This window comes from Dendrobates tinctorius, unplaced genomic scaffold (assembly GCF_039654945.1).
Source record: "Dendrobates tinctorius isolate UK_male_01 unplaced genomic scaffold, ASM3965494v1 ptg000070l, whole genome shotgun sequence".
In the NCBI taxonomy this organism is placed as follows: domain Eukaryota; kingdom Metazoa; phylum Chordata; class Amphibia; order Anura; family Dendrobatidae; genus Dendrobates; species Dendrobates tinctorius.
Window position 1 is genome coordinate 91,996,425 of NW_027361738.1, and position 21,068 is coordinate 92,017,492.

The window sequence follows — 21,068 nt, forward strand, 5'->3', positions numbered from 1 at the left end:
GTGCCACTATACAATGCTCGACATGGTAACAGTTATACATTATCTGCCAGAAATGCCACCAATTCCTGTACCTCTTTCTGTAGATGCACCATACAATGCCTCCCACAGATTCGATTTAAGATGTTTTTCTGATGTAAAGATCCAAATCTCATAAACTTACATAAAAGCAGTTCTGGCTGCCTGCTGCCACCACTAGGGGGAGCTCCCGGCACATACATTCCACTACCTCCCTCTGATTCAACATGCGCCTCCTAGTGGTGGTTGCCAGCAGCTTTGCAGGAGACTTGCCTGCTGCCTTGGAGACTATGAGATGCCGGGACAACCCAGGAAATAAAAGTTCAGTTCTGATTTGAATTCACGATCACTTTGTATTTCCCTGATCTCTGACTGCACAGATTATAATCTTTTAAATGTTGTCCTTTTATCAGACGTTTTCTGGACAACTCTGGGTGGTAAGAAGGAATATCAGACATCTCCTCTCCTTGAAACCCAACTGGAAGATCATCCACCAAAACTGTACGGATGCTCCAACAGAACCGGGAGGTTTCTGGTAATAATCCGATTCTTCAAAGGTTTCGTAGAATTACATTTTTTTCCCATTATGCCCACCTTTAATAGGATGTGATAGAGAGGGGTCCTACATGTGAGACCCCTCTCTGTTAGCCAGTGCTAGGACTCCGATCATCCTTGTATCACATGTGAATGACTGGGCTGCACTCGGATACATTTTACCAGCTGTGATACATTGCAACAATCTGGAGTCCTGACTGACATCACAGGATTCCATAGACTGGATACAAATGTAACGGCTGTGATCAGGACCGGTCTATAGGCGGGTTCACCGCTGCTGGCAATCACTGACAAGTAGCAGAGATCTAGGATGTGGGGACAAACCGAAACACAAAGGGGCAGATTTACAATTGTGCGTCACATGTTACAGATAGCTGCACTAAAGTTTTGTTAAAAGTTTTACCAATACTGTTAAAACAATGAAGCGGGAACATGACAGAATCATAGAATCGTAGAGTTGGAAGGGACCTCCTGGGCCATCTGGTCCAACCCCCTGCTCAAAGCAGGATTCGATAATCATCCCAGTCAGATGTCTGTCCAGCCTCTGTTTGAAGACTTCCATTGAAGGAGAACTCACCACTTCTCGTGGCAGCTTGTTCCACTCATTGAGCACTCTAACTGTCAAAAAGTTTTTTCTAATATCTAATCTGTGTCTCCTCCCATTCAGTTTCATCCCATTGCTTCTAGTCTTTCCTTGTGCAAATGAGAATAAAGTTGATCCTTAGGGGTGTGACTTAGAGTAAAGAAGTGTGCCCTAAAATGTGACACCATATGCCAAAATTGCACCCAAATTTTAGTCTCAATATAAACTGACCTGCCAGGACGTAGAGATGAACAAAAAACTTTGGTAGCTAATATTACAGCTAATGTCCTATACTTGCTGTCCAGAGTATTTCAGGAATGGGATGGTGTGAGGTTGGTGGATGCATCTGGCTACTTTCTGTCTATAATAACCCTGCGATCTCCTCTCTCCTCCACGGCGCCTTGTAGGTTGAAGAAGTTCCCGGGGAGTTCACACAAGAAGACCTGGCCGAGGATGACGTCATGATGCTGGACACCTGGGAGCAGGTAATTTCGCCGATCACCTGACTGAAATGGGATTGGCTACAGGATTATTGGATAATCTGGATTATTGAACACTATGTGATAAGAGCCGTACCTGAGATATTCAAGAAGTAATCATGTTTATGGGGTATAACAACTCTGAAGGGTTCTGTGATCCCTTAGTTCAATGGGACCCATGCAGAAACAGAACATGATGCTTCCGGTGTGTAACAGAAGCCTCCACCTACTATATATATATATATATATATACATATACACATCATTTATAATGTTACTTCCTTTGGGCCCCTCAGTCACTGGGGCCCGGGGAGCAGCTGCAGCCTTTTTGCCCCTTCTAGCTGCATCATGCTGTAAGATGCAGTAGGTGCTTCCATTATTGTAACGTCTTAATCCCCATTTCACATCATCAATACAGATAATTACGGTAGATTTTTTGGTGAGTGCCTTATCCCCTACATTAAAAAACGTAAGGAACCCACAAAAAGATCAGTTCCATTGGCTGCCTCAGATAATGAAGTCCAGGAGAGGACAACCCTATCTATAAAGACGCTGGACCATCTTGAGGATCTTCTGGTGATCCAGTCCATGGACCTCTCCCCGGTCATCTCTGTTGTTGCTCATTAGAAGTCCAGATTATCTTACACACATCATTTTTGTAATGTTTTATAGGTATTTTTGTGGATTGGAATCGACTCCAATGATGTAGAGAAGAAGGAATCGCAGGTGGCAGGTGAGTCCGTGTCTCGTCTGTCCCTTCTCCGGCTGCACCATCAGGGGCTTTAATCTTGGATGAAGAGCCACATTGTTTATTCCTGGTTTGTTCCCATAAACACATGATTGTTGAAGGATCCTGTCAAAAATATCATGGCTAAAGGTTAATGGGTTGATCTAATCTTGATAGACCTCTAAGTAAGTAAGGCAGCTCCCGTCACCAGGAACTAATCTTCTCCTCATCCCTGGGAGAAGCTGCAGTCTGCAGATGTTCACTACGAATTGATATTATATGTTGAACTCATTGGGTACATGTTTGAGAAAAGTCATTGAGACCATGTCTATCTAGGTTCTCATGCTCAGCGACCCCTCTTTAGTGGGGTGCTTAGGTACAGACTCGTCTGGTGGGGCTACTTTTTAGGAAGTCAACCATTTGCCTAAAGCTTGTCATCTCCAACATTAAGCCAAGGACAGTTAGGGCATGCTAGGAGAACCCCAGTACTTAGGAGGGCAATTCACATTGCTCCAAATTTGATTTTGGAAGAAAATATTGTATTGCTAATCTGTTCCCTATGAGGGTACATACTGTATTTTGTTTTAAGTAAGACACAACCAGAAAAAGTTGATGGCTACTCTCAACCACTGCAAACTTAATTAAAAAGGTTTTTCCATATTAGCTATTACTTTTCTAATACAACATTTTGGGATTCTGAGTTAATAAAGGGGGGCTTTTCACTCTGGAGGACCCGTCTTGCATTCTACAGACATTGCATTGATTCCAATGGACACTGTGTAATACCTCCATCCTCCTGTGGAGGCACTGCAGAGAATTTGAACACTTACTACCAGATTTTCTCCCAGAAAACGGCTGGTCGCTCTGAGCTCAAATAGAGAATACATTTTTTGCGATCAGATTATTTTTTTTTAGGGAAAAATATGGTCTGTTCCGAGTGGAGAACTCCCTTATGGTCAGTTTACAACGCCCTTTCTGGTCCTCACTTGTTTATTACATCACTATGCTCTTTTTTTTTTCTTGATTCACCTGACTGACGTATCTTTGGTTACAGCCAAACGTTATCTGGAGAGTGATCCATCAGGAAGAGACAAAAACATCCCCATCACCGTCGTCAAGCAAGGACACGAGCCGCCTACGTTCACCGGCTGGTTTTTGGCTTGGGATTCCAAAAAATGGCAACAGTAAAGGACAAATTTACCTGGGCGTTTTGGACAAATATATATACCTCATCCATCAAGATCTTGTGCTAAAATAGATAAAGGTTGGGATCATGCGTGGTGCCTCCGGCTCTTTCCTCCTAGTGATGGAATGTTTGAATTGTAACATTCTAAACGGTTGCTAAGCAACAGACTCATTGTAATCCTTTAAAAGAAGCATCCAAAGAAAAGTATGTATCACCTTTATACCGGATTCGTGATAATTATTAGTTGGGTGGGGTCTGATGGCTGAGACCTTCACCAATCATAGTGATCAGTGGTTAGCTGTCTCTTACTAAATGCCAACCATGATCTTTGCTCCTTAACTTGAAAATGTATAGTAGGAGTTAGATAAGGGGCTGCCATTAATCTTGATGTTCGTTTATAAAGATTTACTTTGTCCATGCTTTTGGATGGAGGGGGAGGGCACATGATGGACCACCACTCACCCAGACTATTTACAGTTGGTTTTGGGGACTAGTGTATCTCTAGCAATTGTGGTGGTCCTAGGGGGTCATATCCCACCATCACCACGACAGATAAACCACTACCAATAAAATATTTATATGCTAACCAGTAGATAGGTAATATATTATTTTGGCTACAATAAAACCCTATTAATTATACAACCCAGCACGACACCTTCCTGTAACACTATGTTGGGTCTATCATGGTGCTCACCCCAACTGGGTGTCTCTGTAGAATGAAAAACCTCAAGATTTGCCTCTTGGTCAACCTAGGGCTCTCCAGTTAATGGGAAACTACAACTCCCATCTGATGACTACAGCTCTTAACTTGGTGCTTTGCAAAGGCAAAAAAAAGTATTATATTAGTTTTGGACCTTATTGTAGTGAAGTTGATTTCCTGCCTTTAAACTGCTTTTTTTCAATCATTTGGGGAGGACTTTCATACAGGGAATGGCTTACGTTTTTGAATCCTTCTAAGTCGATATCAATGGGGGTGGGCACAGTAATTGTAGCATGATCCCCCTCCTTTCCCTCTCACAGCATAAATTGCATATCTCCCTGCAGCTGCATCCCCCTCCTACCCTCTCCTCGTTATAGAAAGGCTACTGGAATCAAAAGATGGTATTATGGCATGAAAGTCATCACTTTCCCCTTATAGGACATGAACCATCATCTATTGCACTACTGATTTGCGACATCTATCACTGATTTATCCAAATTACAAACAGCCCCCATGTGCCACTTACAACCTTGGCATCTTCCTATGGGGAGTAGAGACCCTGAGAGCCTATCAGGTTCGAAGGTAAGGTCTGTTTGACAACAACCTCTGCATCCCCTATGGATACGGCCTTGCTTTTACCAACAGGTTATGTACGTGTGACCTGTATATCTCGCAGCTCGGGGATATCAGTGTTACAAATGACAGTCAGAGTAGTAAAGCAATAACCACCTGTAATAACTGACTCTTAAACAGCCATGCTGATAATTACCAGCATCATAAATACTATATATTTGGTGTATACAGAAGATTACAGCAAAGGCTAATCGTGCTGTGTGCATTATAGGTGCTGGAACTTCCTTTTATTGTACAGCAGAGTTCAAGGGGACGAGGCATATACATAGAGATAGATGATGCACCCCTCTCTATCCTGAGCAGAGTTGTTATCCTGTCAAGGAACATGAGAAATGAAAAGCAAATAAAATTAATTTTAAAAGCCTAAAGTGAAGGTCACATATTTATTTGATAAATATCTAAAGTTTTCTTTAATCGTGAATGTGCAGCAACGTTTCAGCTCGGACCCATGAAGGTGAAATGTTTCTATACATCGGTCAGTAATGGCGCTATACTTTGTGTTTTGGAGTGCGTACTCTGTGTTCTTGCACCTGGAGATAAACTGGATTAATGACCAATATTACCCCCATATAGAGAGCGTACAGTGGTAGACAATCATGTTGGCATCAATGCAGTTCAATGAGGCTGTCGTTGGAAATCTGGGGCAGCCGGCAGGAAAATCTCTGACATTAGAAATGCTGATGTATATATAAGTAATAGATGATCGATGGATGGTTGACATAGGATTTATATACCCTGCATGTCATACTACATTTGACCCTGCAGGGGGCGCCACATAGAAGCAGATTTCTCCTGTGATAGCAGTTGATCAGACTTTCTTTAAACCCAGACAAATGGCAATCAGCTGACCTTTATACCGGGAAAGAAGATCGTTAGAAGAAGATGAACAGATAATAGAAGCAACGAGCGAAGAGATAAAAGAGACTGTGGCATAGCTGTGGTGAGGGCTGTCGGGTCATGGACCCCGGGGAGGCGCTGAGTGCCAACAATCTAGTCAATACCCTCTCTGTCTTGGCCATGATATTTATATACAGATTTAAGGTACAGAACAAAACCTTTGTACCAAGTGAAGGAAATGTATCTGAATGGAGAATATACGAGAAAGAGAAGAGGAAAAAAAGAGCAAGAGAAGAAAGTATCAAAAGAAGAAAAAAAAGCAAAGAATTACCAGAATAAAATATGCAGATATGAGAGAGAAAAGAGACAGAGAAAATGGAAAGATTATGTGAAGGAGAAGCAGAAAAGAAAGAGAAAATAATGGAAGGCAGAGACCAAGAAAAGTGACAGGAAACAAAGTGTGAGAAGAAAAGATGAAGAGGTGAAGAAGAAGAGAGACAGATGAAAAAGAAGGGAAGAAGAGAACAATCAAGAGATGAAGAGATGAGCGAGAAACAGTCTGAACAAATACAAGAAAATGAGTAGAAGAGAGGGATATAAAAGTGAGAGAGAAATGGGGGAAAAAAGAGAAAAAATAGAAGAGTTTGGAGAGCAGAGGGTGACCGAGAGGAGAGAAAAGCTGAGGACACAGGAGGAGAGATGTCAGAGGTAACAGAATCTGCATGTAATAATGGGAAAGAGAACAGTACATGCACATAGATGGCAAAGCTGGCATGATGAGCTGCCACTAGAGGGAGCTCAGGAGCCTACTGTGTACTGAGTCTACAGCATATCTGTAGTTCTAGGTGACTGTTCAGTATACGCTGTCATGTGTGTGTGCGCATGAGGAATAACACTTTTTTTTGCCCATTATATGATTGTTAAAAGAAGTCTATGTGCAACTCTAAAAGGACTTCCATGGACAGATTTTGAATAAGTCACTCCATTTTACACGTCCCAGAGGAACCAAAGCCTTCACCTTTTAACTCTAGTACAGGGGTCACAACAGGGCTCCTAGATTGCAGTAACGGAGTAAATGCTGTCCGGGGGAGCACTTTGGCAGATAGTCGTTGACTAGCCAGGTCAGTAACAAAGCATGTGCATTGCTGAGGTCAGAACCAAGAAGAAGGAATGAGAAGCAGAATCGACAGGCGAGTGAAGAGTGAAGTCAGATCAGGGTCAGCTATAAGTATCAAGTCGGAGTAAAAGGAAATCAGAAGTAAGAGCGCAAATGACAGGGAGCTGCAGCTGCAGTGGAGGCGCGCTCCGCTGCAGCCCGTCATTTGCTCTGTTACCGAAGAAGGTCCGACTTAGGACCGAAACATCTGTCATCGATTGCCTGCGCAAATAAATAGCTACCGTTTTCTCATCCAAGTGCCAAGATAAAAATTATAACCGGCAGAGAATTAGGGTCAGGAGAAAATGTAAATGTGATTCTGTGCTCAGAAATACATTGCGCCAAGAAGTATTAACCAATTACTGACTTCTTTCTGGATGATGTGTATTTCGCCCAGCAGAATAAGAATATCTTACAATGACTTGTATCCTGCATTTTTCACTAGTTTTCCATCTGCAGGGTACATTTCTGATTTTCAGTTCTTTCTGAGCTGGTGGGTGTAGACAAGCTGTTATGATGTCTTCCATACACAGCATACACACATGTGGAATTCCTGCTCTCCTGTCTGTGTTGCCCATGATTTAAAACAGTAACATGGAGGACTTTATACAGAAGCATTAAGCAGCGTAGCTGTGAATCCAGCAGTGAAATAATAAAAGAAAAAAAAACACTTACTAGAAAGCAACTGCCTCCCTTTTTTTCCACTATCTCTTTTAATCACTTTGATCCTGCCTCCTGCTCCACTTTCCATAGACTTCTATAGGCAACTGAAATTTGATTTCTCAGCTGGAAGTCCTTCGTGATCTAAAGATGAAACGTAGCAGTTTTTCAGAGAGATTGACACATTCAAGAGGCAGGGAGAGGAAAAGAATTAGCTCCTAGGTAGGAACAAGAAGCGTATTCCTCTGACAAAATATTTGACTAAGTTTCAAATGTTTGCTAGTGTTATTCTTTTGCCAACCATTTGTAACAATTTTTAAAATTATTTGTTAAATCCTAAGCTCCCTCTAGTGGTAAATGCCGGTAGCGAGAATGTTCAGGTAAAGATGAAGATGGTCATAGAGGAGCGCCAGCCGTGCGTGGTTAGGGCAGTACAATGCAGCTCCAGCCGGGTGACAGGAGATAAAGTGCTGAAAATTCTTTTTATTGCATAATCCACAACGTGTTTCGACTGTCACGATCCATTTTTGGATCTGTGTCAAGAGTCTGGACTCTCTTGTATAAACCTTTTTCTCTTTCAGGCCATCGGGGGTTAATGTCAGTATTGCGCCCGGTGGCCGCTGGTGTTACTACAACTGTAGTTTGTCTGCTGATGGGTTTTTCCCCCCGGTGGCCGCTGGTGTTACTACATGTTTAATTAGTCAGCAGGTGGTGACCTCCCCCTTCCTTCCTATTAAAGGTCATCAGCTGCTGCTGCTCCCTCTTGGTAATACTGGTCATTTGCTAGCCAACCTTGGTGAAGACTGGACCTACTTGGTGCACAGGGGGTTCAGCTTATCTGGAGCAGTGGAGTTGCTGCTGGATGCTGATCGGGTGCCTTTCTCTGCTGCTTGGAGCAATGGCAGCAGATAAAGCTAAGTTTTGGTTTTTAGTTGCGTTAACCCCATGGTGTCTGTTTTGTCTTTCCTTTTGTGTTATTTGGTGCAGTTCACTTTATTCCCTGTCTCACCTCCTGGGGAGGGGGTTGTGGGTTTAGCTCAGGGCTAAACAGGAGATATGGACAGGTTGGGGACTTGGGCCTCACTACCATCAAGTGTACCCCCAAGTTAAGGAAAGTCAGGCCACCTCCTTAGCCTGAGGGGCAGTTCAGGGGCCCTGGTTCCACGTCTCCTGTTTTCCTCCTACTGCCCCGTGACATCGACAGACTTTAATTAGGAGAGAAAGTTTTTGGATTTTTAAACTGGGCACACTGGCACCAGAGGGGTTAAATGATCTCACAATTGAGAAAGCTTATTGAGGTCCGTTTGGTTTTGTATCTTTTATGAAGCACTCTTATTTATCTATTTTTGCTTTTAAACAGTTTGTATTTCGCATTTCTTAATTATATTGTGATTGTTTGCTTTTTTTTTATCTGTCGTGTAACTATTTTTTATAATTTTATTTCACCATGTTTTTAATTGTTTATGGTGTAATTAAATTACCTATCACTTCCTATTGGTCACTTCCCCTTTTAAATACCTGCCCCCCTTTGTAATCTTGTATACTGCCACCTGAGGAAGACAGAATCATCTGTCGAAACGCGTTGTGGATTATGGCAATAAAAAGAAGAATTTTCAACACTTTATCTCCTGTCTTTGCGTTCCTGCTGACTGGGTTCTACTTAGCTCCTTATGTAGCGAGAATGTTATCATTTAACTCTTTGTTTATACATTTCGGCTCTAAATTTTAGCGCTATCAAAAAAAAACAAAAGATATTGTCTAAAGAGGAATATATCAAGAAATCCATCAGCCCAGAAAATGTGACTCACATAGATTCAAGGGTTGACGTTCCCTTTAATTGTTTAATGCCCATTCTAGTGCAGTGCTTGCCGGATATTAGATTATTTCTTAGTGATTATAGTTGTAGTAAGTGTGAACGTGCAATTTATGGCGTCATTATGCTCCGATTGGTCTGGAATGGCATTCTCCTCCCTATATAATCCAGTTTATGATCTGTGCACTCTGCATCCTGATACAATTGCTTCTGTAGTAAATCCGGACTCCGGCCACCGCAGATCCCAGTGATCGACCAGTCATGGATGTGAAACAGTTTGAGAAGGCTGGTAAGAAAGCTGGGCTCCAGATCTGGAGGATTGAGAAGTTGAAGCTGGCGGAGGTCCCCAAGGAGCAGTATGGAAACTTCTATATAGGAGATGCCTATCTGGTGCTCAACACGGTGGAGATGACGCTCTACAAGATTTACAGTCTGCACTACTGGCTAGGTAAGTGTTAATGGGTCTTATATTTGATGAGAAATTTTTATCAAGTTCATCATACAAGGAACCAATACGAGAACACATATATTGGTTCAGATTTTAATAGAAGAGACGCTCAATGTAGGAAATCCAAAAATGGCCTCAAGACACAACAGTTACTACAATGACCATTTGACCACTAACTTGTTCCTCTGTCCTTGTAATACGGACATTAATCTTGGCCGACGGGAAATTGTTGCACATTGAGCTGTTGAGATAAGCGGCTAACATGTAGATCTGGTGCCACTTATCTCCAAAATAGGAAAATTGATGGTAGGGGGAGTTGAAAAACTGAAAATTATTCCTAATGAGGCTCCTTGTAAATGCAACTGAAAAAAACTCTCTTAAAGTGTCACGAGGGCTCAGTTTTCCTGAAAAGTTTTGTAAAAGTTAAAAACTAATACTTAAAGTAATATCTATATGATGTATCTACTATATGTAAAAAATAAAAAGAGGGGGAGCGCACTAAGGCGGTAAATGAGGGACACCAGCGTGTTTAACAAAGGTAATCCACTCACCTGATGTGGTTGTGAAGGGTCACAACCACCTAAGGAAGTTTTGGCTGCTGCAGATCCCGGGATGCAGATAAAACAATAGAGAAGAGAAAAGCCGGGGTTTGTCCGCGCTAGACCACAAGGAACCAACCGAAGATGCAAGCAAACCTTTATTCACATTCAAGCCAACACGCTTCATGGCCTCCTGGCCACTTCATCAGGGCAGCATCGGTTGGTTCCTTGTTGTCTAGCGCGGACAAACCCCAGCTTTTCTCTTCTCTATTGTTTTACTATATGTAAAAGCACATCTCCCCAGTCCCACAAGCTCGCTGCCTCGGGGTAACCCTGGACTCTAATCTCTCCTTCAAACCACATAACAAGTCCCTTCCACTTCCTGCAGACTCCAACTCAAAGATATTTCCCGGATCTGTACATTCTTTAAATCAAGAATCTGTGAAAACCCTAGTCCGTGCCCTCATCATCTCCCACCTCGACTACTGCAACCTCCTGCTTTGTGGCCTCCCCTCTAACAGTCTCGCACCCCTTCAATCTATTCTAAACTCTGCCCTCCGTCTAACCCACTTATCCTTCCGCTATTCGCCGGCCTCTCCCCTCTGTCAATCCCTGCACTGGCTCCCCATTACCCAGAGACTCCAGTTCAAAACCCTAACCATGACATACAAAGCCATCCACAACCTGTGTCCTCCGTACATCTGTGACCTCGCCTCCCGGGCTGGTCTGGATTTGCCTATAGGCAGCAGAGGTCCGGTGTCTAGGGTGACGGCGCCTGGGTTGAGATTCAATTTTTTTTTAAATATATATATATTTTGTTATAGCTCTTTACCTCCTCCAGGCTCTTTAAGAAAACCAGTGTCTTTCCAGAGAAGGGAGGTCGCTGCATTAATTTGTATCATTAAGACGCGAATACAAATGATCCTCCGTGCACACCGATACTTCCGGGGTCAGTGGAGCTCCAATCAATCAAATAGAGGATTGGGGACATACTGTATATTGAGTTTTCATAGTACTGTAGGTGCTGGCTCTACTTTATATGTCGAAAACCTGGTGACAGGTTCCTTCTAATTTTCCAGTGTTAGGTGATAACGGTGCACCCAGGCTTAGTGGGAGTGCCGGAGATTACGGAGCGCAGCGCTCTGCTAGTCTTTGGCATTCCTATTAGAAAGAGTCGATGCCTCTGCTCCACTCGACTGGGGCTCTTCACTACTATCTGAAGGGAATGGGCACTGTCAGTGTGCGCTCACGACTTCTTGTAGACATCTGTGAATCCGTGGAGTTTAACATTACTGTACTTGTATTTATTATGTATACCGCTCCTCACATGTAAAGCGCCATGGAATAAATGTAGTTATAATAATAAAATAATAATTATTATTATAAACCTCTTAGGGAGTGAATGCACCCAGGATGAGAGCACAGCGGCAGCCATATTTACTGTACAGATGGACGACCACCTGGGTGGAAAAGCTGTGCAGTATCGGGAGCTCCATAACTGTGAGAGCAACGCGTTTCTGGGTTATTTCAAAACCGGAATTAAGTATCAGGTACAAAAAACATTATTTCAGGAGTACAAGACCAGAAAAGTGGATTAATCGTAGAATATTATAATTACATGAGTATATAATTATATGTGTAATATATTTTTTTATATAGGAGCAATGGTGTAGTATAACCACTATAATACTGCCTCTATGCACAAGAATATAACTACTATATTACTGCCCCCTATATACAAGAAATATAACTACTATAATACTGCTCCTATGTACAAGAATATAACTACTATAATACTGCCCCCTATGTACAAGAATATAACTAATATAATACTGCCCCTATATACAAGAATATAACTACTATAATACTGCTCCTATGTACAAGAATATAACTACTATAATACTGCCCCATGTACAAGAATATAACTACTATAATACTGCCCCTATGTACAAGACTATAACTACTATAATACTGCTCCTATGTACAAGAATATAACTACTATAATACTGCTCCTATGTACAAGAATATAACTACTATAATACTGCTCCTATGTACAAGAATATAACTACTATAATACTGCTCCTATGTACAAGAATATAACTACTATAATACTGCCCCTATGTGCAAGAATATAACTACTATAATACTGGCCCTATATACAAGAATATAACTACTATAATACTGCTCCTATGTGCAAGAATATAACTACTATAATACTGCTCTTATGTACAAAAATATAACTACTATAATACTGCCCCTATGTGCAAGAATATAACTACTATAATACTGCTATGTACAAGAATATAACTACTATAATACTGCCCCCTATGTACAAGAATATAACTACTATAATACTGCTCCTATGTATAAGAATATTGTGACGAAAGCGCACCCTGTGCCACCAATATGACACCACTGACATGGGTATGTCAGCGGACGGAGGGATGCGACGCACTGCCGGCACACGGCTATCACAGGCACAGTGGGGGCTTATCTTGGTTATCCCGCCACTGGTACCATGTGACAAAAATATACAGCAAGCTAATCTTGCTCTAACAATTTATCGCAGGGGGGTATTTTGGTTGCCCTAACCACTGCTAACAACCTTCTAAGAACTGCGGGGATTTATGTATATCCCACTTTCTCAGTTCCACTTTGGAACTCGCAGCTCTCCGGCGCCCCCTCTTATCCTCAGGTCAGTCAGGGAACTGCACCTAAGATAATTAGTCACTGGATGGGCTGCTTGTTGTGCATGGGCAATTAGACTACTGCAGTAAGGGAATTATCAATGCTTTGGCCACCGCATATAAGACCCTTCCATACTGCCAACTAGCCCAACCAACCGAACACACCACGCTGCCACCAGCCACGATTCACTTAATCAAAGAGTTAATTAAGAGGGTCCGTGGTAAACCCCCAAATTAGTAGCGATTATCTAAAAAAGGGCGCATAGTTCGTTTCTTAGACTGATAATTTTATCATTTATTCCCAAAAGGTGGGCAGTGATTACACAGATAAAAGTTGTTACAAAGTTGAGACAGTAAATATGTACAATGCAAATATCAACATAACAGGGATGAAAACAGAAATTACACTTACAGTTGCTTATGGTTCTTTAGGCAAGCCATGTGAGGAAAGAAGGCGGAGCCACACATCCCCAGACATCTGCAGGTCTTTTCAACATCAAAACTCCAGCTTAACTGAGGAATTTCAAGGGAGGGATATCTACCTAGGGTCGGTTACATCACGAAAGGGGCAGTCTGCAGAAGTTCAGCCCCCCTTTCTCCAAGTTGCCATTTAACTAAAAAACTTATAGCTATATCTTAACTAGGGAAGCTCGTATAGACACGCCGATGGTCTCATTTTTCTCAGTTTATCGAATCCAATAAAACAAAACCAAGCATGCCATAATTAAGACACTCCATTTGGGAGCAATCCATATCTCAGTTTCTGGAGGGGTTAGAACTGTGAAAATTAGGGGTTAGAAAGCTGGTTTCCTGCCCTTCACAGAAATGTAATTATTATATCTCTGCCGCGAGGGAGGTGCCCGCTAGAGCTTCTTTAATATCTCTCATTGTTTTATTTCAGCCGCATGTCTCAAACAAAGAAATGCTTTCCCTTAACTAATCAACATTGCTTTCTGTGGAGAGGGGCCAAATGCTTGTAGAGGAAGTGTCCTATTACCCATGCGGACACAGAGCTGTTAAGGAGGGGGGGAAGGGGGGACGCTACAGCTCTGACAGGCTACAATGTCCTCAGTAGAGTGAAATGGGAGAATTCTAGCATGTTCCAGAAACATCATACTTTACAGACATATCTTACATTACAAATATAAATACTATAATACTGCTCCTATGTACAAGAAATATAACTACTGTAATACTGCTCCTATGTACAAGAATATAACTACTATAATACTGCCCCTATGTACAAGAATATAACTAATATAATACTGTCCCTATGTACATGGTATACAGCACCCCCCTCCCCATGGTATACAGCACAGCACTCCCCCATGGTATACAGCACAGCACTCCCCCATTGTATACAGCATCATGGTATACAGCACTATCTTATACAGCCCCCCCCGAGAATGGCCCCACAGTCCTGGCTGTACTCACTGTTGCATAAAAAAAAAAAAAAATAAAAAATAAAACTCTCCTCACCTTCTCCTTGTGCCTTGTGCCCACGCTGCTGGCTGCTCCTGTCTCCTGCTCTGCTTGATACACAGTGAGTGACGTCATCGCGCACCCGCTGTGTGTCAGAGGCAGAGCGGGGAATGATGGGAGAGGGAGCGTCAGCTGATGCTCTCTCCTCCATCACTGCTTTGAACTGTGCCGGCGTCTGTGTAGGCCCCCTCTGCTCATAGGGGCTCCATACGCCAGTTAGGGCATTAATGCCCTGACTGGCGGCCCTGTGGTCCGGGCCCCTAAGCGGTCAGGGGTCCCGTTGCAGATGCGAACCCTGCGACAGAGGATGTTATGCCCCTGACTATAATACTGCCCTATTTACAAGAATATAACTACTATAATACTGCCCTATTTACAAGAATATAACTACTATAATACTGCTCCTATGTACAAGAATATAACTACTATAATACTGCCCCCTATGTACAAGAATATAACTACTATAATACTGTCCCTATGTACAAGAGTATAACTACTATAATACTGCTCCTATGTACAAGAATATAACTACTATAATACTGCCCCTATGTACAAGAATATAACTACTATAATACTGCTCCTATGTACAAGAATATAACTACTATAATACTGCCCCCTATGTACAAGAATATAACTACTATAATACTGCCCCCTATGTACAAGAATATAACTACTATAATACTGCCCCCTATGTACAAGAATATAACTATTATAATACTGTGCTGTGTTCTAGCATATTGTTGCTACAATACGGCCCCAAATGTACAACAATTAGTTTCTGTGTAACACATGATCACGTTTCCCCCTCAGGCTGGTGGAGTGTCTTCTGGTTTTACACATGTGGTTACTAATGACCTCACTGCACGACGACTTCTACACATAAAGGGAAGGAGGGTGATCAGGGCTACAGAAGTTCCCTTCAGTTGGTCAAGTTTTAACAACGGAGACTGTTTCATCGTTGATGTCGGAGCTGTGAGTATAAGAACTAAATCAAAATGTAATTGTAATTTTTTTAGATGATCCATCACCTTAATAAGAGGCTCCGTGTAGATACAGAATATTACGTATATATACGTTCATACTCTTAGTAAGAAAAACAGCACCCAAAATATTGAAATGAAACAGACACAGTTATGAGTCTGGTGCCTTCATGAGGCTGTGTGCACACGCTGCGGAGTCACCCGCGGATTTGAATCTGCGGATCCGCAGGTAAAACCGCAGGTAAAATGACCTGCGGATTGGCCAGCGGTTTTCCCCTGCGGGTTGACACCTGGACCATGGAATAGGTGGCAAACCGCAGCGGAATCCGCAGAAAGATTTGACATGTCATTTCTTTCTGCGGATTCAAAAACGCAGCTTTTCCGCCGTTAAAAATCCGCAGCATGTGCACAGCAGAATGTAAATCACATAGACTTACATGGTACTGTACACTGTCTGCAGAACTGCTGCAGATCCGCAGCGGCCAAATCTGCAGCGTGCGCACATAGCCTGAGGAGAGTTGTGGGGCCACCATTGGCGCACTACTGGCCGCCTTACTATAAGGTGATTAAGTATTATCTGTTTATGTACAAAATATGCAAATAAGTTTATATAATTTATACAATGTGATTTTCTGGATTTTATTTTTGATATTCTATCTCTTAATGTTAAAATTAACCGACCTTTAAAGTTATAGACTTTATAGGCAAACTTACCAAATCAGCAAGGGATCAAATACTTATTTCCCCCACTGTATATGGTGGACAACATTAAAAAAACCCACATAATGCCAACATTTCTGTTTTGTTCTTCCCATTTCACAGAAGCAGCATAAAAAAATGGATGGAAAATTCTAAATTTCCCTCAAAGGCACAATTATTTGTCCCTATTTGAATCTTATGAAAAAAAAACAAGGATTTTCAGTGCTGTTTCAAGGGAAAAAAAAGGGTATTGTTGCTCACCTCCTGGAGTCACCCTCTGCTACAACTCTTCTACCCTAAAAAACAGTGCTGCGCACCTTCCAGGCACCGTGCACAATTCTTACCAAGGAAGATATCTGTTTTATTGGATTGCTATCATGCAAATAAAATCCAATTAATAACACGGGCGGCGTTCTCATAGCCCCTTGCTCCATATTTCACTTCTGCCACACTAAGCTCTGTGGGGACACAACATCCTAATCCTCTTGTAAAGCTGGAAAACAAGAGAACTCAGTAAATTTGTGGTGCAGTCTGGTGGGGGGGGGGTCTGAATTTTTTTCAGAGGGCCTGGTCTGAAGCTAAAATGAGTTAATGATCTGAATAAGTTTTGCCTGTCTCATTCCACTGTGGTACATCGACTCACTCGGCTGCACATAGAGGTAGACACAGGAACGCTGTCTCTTTAAATCTTCCACTGGTTTATTAAAAGTTACTGCATAAACCAGTGCAGCGTTAGCAAAACAAACGTGGCCTTTCTGGCTGAACGAGAAAAAAATATATTGTATGGCACAGTCCGTGTTGCTGCGGGGATCGGCTCACTCAGGAACAAACAACAAAAAGTTCAGTTTTCCTTATCTTGAAGGCACAGCTCTGGAGCTTGCACCTCCCAGCACACTCCACACTGAATGAGCCAGAAGGAAGTGTATCTATCCTCTGGACTTCACCCTCTCTACAGCTGTTCATTCAACTTAGGTCTAAACATGGCCGATTAACACCTCTCAGCACCTAGTGTGCTGGAGCCTTTTCCTAGGTTCATATCACTGAAGCAAACAGCCACAAATATACACATTTCCCCTACAGTACTTAGCCAGTGACTTTGTCACATATCACCCCCCTCTGCCCAAAGCGGGGGTTATGACACCTTCAGTCACCAAGCAAGGAAGACTAGACAGGGCTTCTGCATTACCGTGCAGTTTCCTAGACCTCTGGTCCACATGATAGGTGAAGTCCTGTAGCCCTAGAAACCATCTAGTCACCTGGACATTTTCACAAATTCCTTTCCCTCATCCATCTCAAGGGGAGCATGATCTGATACTAGCCTGTACTTCCAGCTATACAGGTAGTACCTCAGGGTGTCAATTGCCTATTTGATGGCCAAGCACTCTTTCTTTAATGGCATAATTTGTCTCAAAGTAGGAGAGTTTTTTACTTAAATACAGGACTGGACGTTTCCCTTTGATTACTTCTTGGAACAACACAGCTCCCAACCCGACCTCTGAGGTGTCCATCTGGACTATGAATTCTGGGTCGCCCCTCACACCCAGGGCAGCGGGGTACTCGGTACTGGGCCGGTGTCAGGGGGAATGTGTCACAGCGGCGGTGACCCGGTCCGTGGCCCTGGGCACCCAATATCAATGGCCGTGATGTTAATGGTGTTAAAGTTTATTTGAATAGTTCGTGACGCCACCCGTGGTGTTTGGCAAGGGAGATGGTAAGCCAACACTGCATGCAGATTCGCTGGGACTGATGGTGTGGTGCAGCATAGATGGTATAGCTCCCCACAGGTGGAGCTGTAGTCCCAGGGCAGTGTAGGTGCAATGGATGAGGAGAGGCGCAGAATGGTATAGATGCTGTTACCCAGGTGTAGCGGTGCTGAAGGTGTTAACGGCGAATGAATGGAGGACACCAGGGCTTGCAGTTTCAAAGCTTTACTCACAGTTCGTGGTACCCACTGGTGCCTGCCTCCGTGCCGTGTCCTCCGGGGTAGAGACTTAATCAACCTCCTGGGCAAGTCAGGGTTCTCCTCTCCAACAGTCCGCCAACATGTACCTTTCCTGAACGACTCCTCTATTGCGCCTTATAATGTGAAGAGCTCCAGTACCGTAGTTCTCTGAAGTTCCTCCTGTCAGATGTTCCTAGAACCTTACTTGTATGACAGACAGCTGTAGCCTCTATCGGGGACTTCTCTCAGAGTCCTGGCTCACAAATCGGTTGCTGTTGTGTCCCAAGTCTTGGATGGGAGTAGTGCATTTACAGCCAACTACTCCACCGGTGTCTGCTGCAGAACCATAAATGTCCATACACCCTCAGGGACCGGGCCCCGGTCTTGCGCTGAGAACCTATAGGCAGGGTTCCTCTTCCAACCCACAACTCCTCTCTGTTCTCCTACTCCTTCGTTCCGCGCTGTTCCTTCTCTCACTTATGGAAGCTTAGGTTGCAGGTCTACGTCTTTCTCCTTCTGTTCTCTTTTTCCCGTGCCAGCTGGCTCAGATCACTGAGGCAGCTGCTGCACTATTTCTAAACTGAACTCAAACTGAAATCAAAACTAACTTCAGAACTGAACTCCTCTCGCCTGACCTCCCGTCAGACTGACCTACTATCCTCAACTTTCCCTCTCTTTTATACTAACTCCACCCACCTCCCAGCACATCTCGTGTTACGAAGCAGGGTTCCACGAAGGGTGCTCTGCTACCCCCAGCCTGAAGCTGCTAGGCGGACCTACTGAACTATCCTGTGTGTGGGACGCAGGTGTTGGAGTGTGGAAAGGAGTTCCCAACTTACCTAGGTGGTGGGGCACTACACCTTAGTAGAAGGTGCAGTACCTCTGTGGCGACTGAGCCTCAGGGGCGCCACAATTCCCCACTGGAGTCAGCTGCGATCAAGATCTGCTGCTTACAGCTTCATGAGACCATTTGGCCATCTACGTCTTCGTGCCCTTAAGAAGGGAGGTCAGTCGGGGTTCGGCTATCATGGCGAAATTCTGGATAAACCGCAGATGGTTTTCCACCATTCCCAAAAAACGCCCGATCTTGTTTCTTGGAGACTGGTTGCAGACAATTTTGGATTACCTCCACCTTATTCCCTTGCGGCTTTATTTTGCCTCTTCCAATGATGTAGCCCAAGTATTTTGCCTCCCTATGGTGCAATTCTCTGGGTTTATGGTAAACCCAGCCTTTCTCAGCGCATCCAGCATGGCCTGAATCTTCTGCAGATGACTTTCCCATTCCGGGCAGAATATCACAATATTGTTGAGGTAAGCTGCAGTGTACTTTTTGTAAGAGGCCAGGATCCTGTCCATGGCCCTCTGGAAGGTAGCTGTGTCTCTTTGCAGCCCAAACGGCATTGTAGTATACTGGAAGCAACCATCAGATGTAGAATAGGCAGTCTTCTCTTTGGCACTTTGAGAGATGAGGATTTGCCAGTAGCCCTTCGTTAGGCCCAGGGTGGTGATATATCTGGCTTACTGTAGCCTCTCTATGACTTTATCCACTTGGGGAATCCAATACGCGTCAACTTTAGACACCTCGTTTCCTGTAGTCGCTGCAGAAATGCCAAACTCCATCAGGCTTTGGCTCGAGGACAATGGGGCTGGACCAACCCCTCTTTGATTCCGATGACTGCCAGGCTCAACATTCTCTTCACCTCCTTTAAAATCACCTCGTGGCAGGCTTTGGGGTTTCTATACATCTTTTGGTTCACCCACATATGCGGTTCTGTCAGGATTTCATGTTCAACAACCTGCATACCTCTTGGCAACTCCAAAAAACAGGTCCCGGTACCACTGAAGCAGTTCTCAGCACTGTTGTTTCTGGGCCGCTGACAGTGTCTGCCACTGGTCTGCCATCTTGACCCTGGTCTCAGGAATGGCCCTCAGGCACGTAACTTCCCCCGGTTCCCTGTCTCTCCACAGTTTAAGCAGATTGATGTGGAACTCCTGATACGGCTTTCTTGTCATTGGCTGGAACTTTTAGTTAACGTCACTCCCGTATGGCCCCTGCCACTTGGCCATAAATTTACTTTTTCCTGTGAGAATCAACACCAACACTCGGTCTCCAGGGTTAAACTGTCTCAGCCATGCCGACCGATTGTAGACCCCATTCTAAAGACTAATAGGGAATCTAGATTGTGGGAGGAATCTTGCCTGGGCCTCTTGTGCTTGAAGGAGGTTCTCTTTCAGGATTGGCATCACCCTTGCAATCCTCCCACATTCTAAAGACATACTAATAGGGAATCTAGATTGTGGGAGGAAACCGGAGGAAACCCACGCAAACACGGGGAGAACATACAAACTCCTTGCAGATGTTGTCCTTGGTGGGATTCGAACCCAGGACCCCAGCACTGCAAAGCTGCAGCGCTAACCACTGAGCCACTGTGCCGCCCCTTAATTGATTGCATCCATGTGTATGTCCATTTTCTGTTCCCATCCACATAAGCCACACTCCACCAACACTAAAGTTTTTAAGTAGAATTTTTTGACGTTCACTGCACTTGGCAAATTCTAGTAATTTGCACTCCATTTTAAGCGAATCGGCAAAGATACCCTTTACCATTTTATACATTCAAAAAGATTGCATCAACTAGAGAAGGCTCATGGACCTTGAGATTGGCCGCATGGGCTACCCTATTATTCCTTGTCACTATTCCATCACATGAAATAGATCAGCCAATCAGGAGGGACTATCAGAGCCTGTATAAAAGCAGAGACAGGGAATTCAGCAGCCACTTTGGGATGAATCTGGAGAATAAGCAGATGTCACAGCTCAGAAATAAAAGCAGAAAAGTGAATAAATTGTACAGATAGTGTGTGACGGCGCGGCGTGGGAGAACGGTTATCATCTATTTATCCATATGTGGAGTTCACTTTGATATTACATAGGATGTATTTGCAT

General features: G+C 43.5%; 2 protein-coding genes and 1 long non-coding RNA gene across 3 annotated transcripts in view; 2 read left to right on the forward strand and 1 right to left on the reverse strand.

The window, feature by feature from the left end:
- The window catches only part of LOC141095800 (scinderin-like), a 44,845-nt gene extending 39,599 nt beyond the window's left edge, over positions 1-5,246 (forward strand). Inside the window, exons 13-16 of the mRNA XM_073582122.1 lie at positions 429-550; positions 1,561-1,638; positions 2,305-2,365; positions 3,414-5,246. Coding sequence (XP_073438223.1) covers positions 429-550; positions 1,561-1,638; positions 2,305-2,365; positions 3,414-3,547 — 395 coding nt within the window. The 3' untranslated portion in view covers positions 3,548-5,246. The remainder of the gene's footprint in view (positions 1-428; positions 551-1,560; positions 1,639-2,304; positions 2,366-3,413) is intronic.
- The window catches only part of LOC141095802 (uncharacterized), a 61,588-nt gene that overhangs the window by 7,407 nt on the left and 33,113 nt on the right, over positions 1-21,068 (reverse strand). The gene's annotated exons all lie outside the window — the stretch shown is intronic.
- LOC141095801 (scinderin-like) overlaps positions 7,711-21,068 on the forward strand; it is a 49,972-nt gene continuing 36,614 nt past the window's right edge. The window contains exons 1-3 of the mRNA XM_073582123.1: positions 7,711-9,792; positions 11,727-11,881; positions 15,311-15,472. Of these exons, the coding sequence (XP_073438224.1) occupies positions 9,606-9,792; positions 11,727-11,881; positions 15,311-15,472 (504 nt within the window). The 5' untranslated portion in view covers positions 7,711-9,605. The remainder of the gene's footprint in view (positions 9,793-11,726; positions 11,882-15,310; positions 15,473-21,068) is intronic.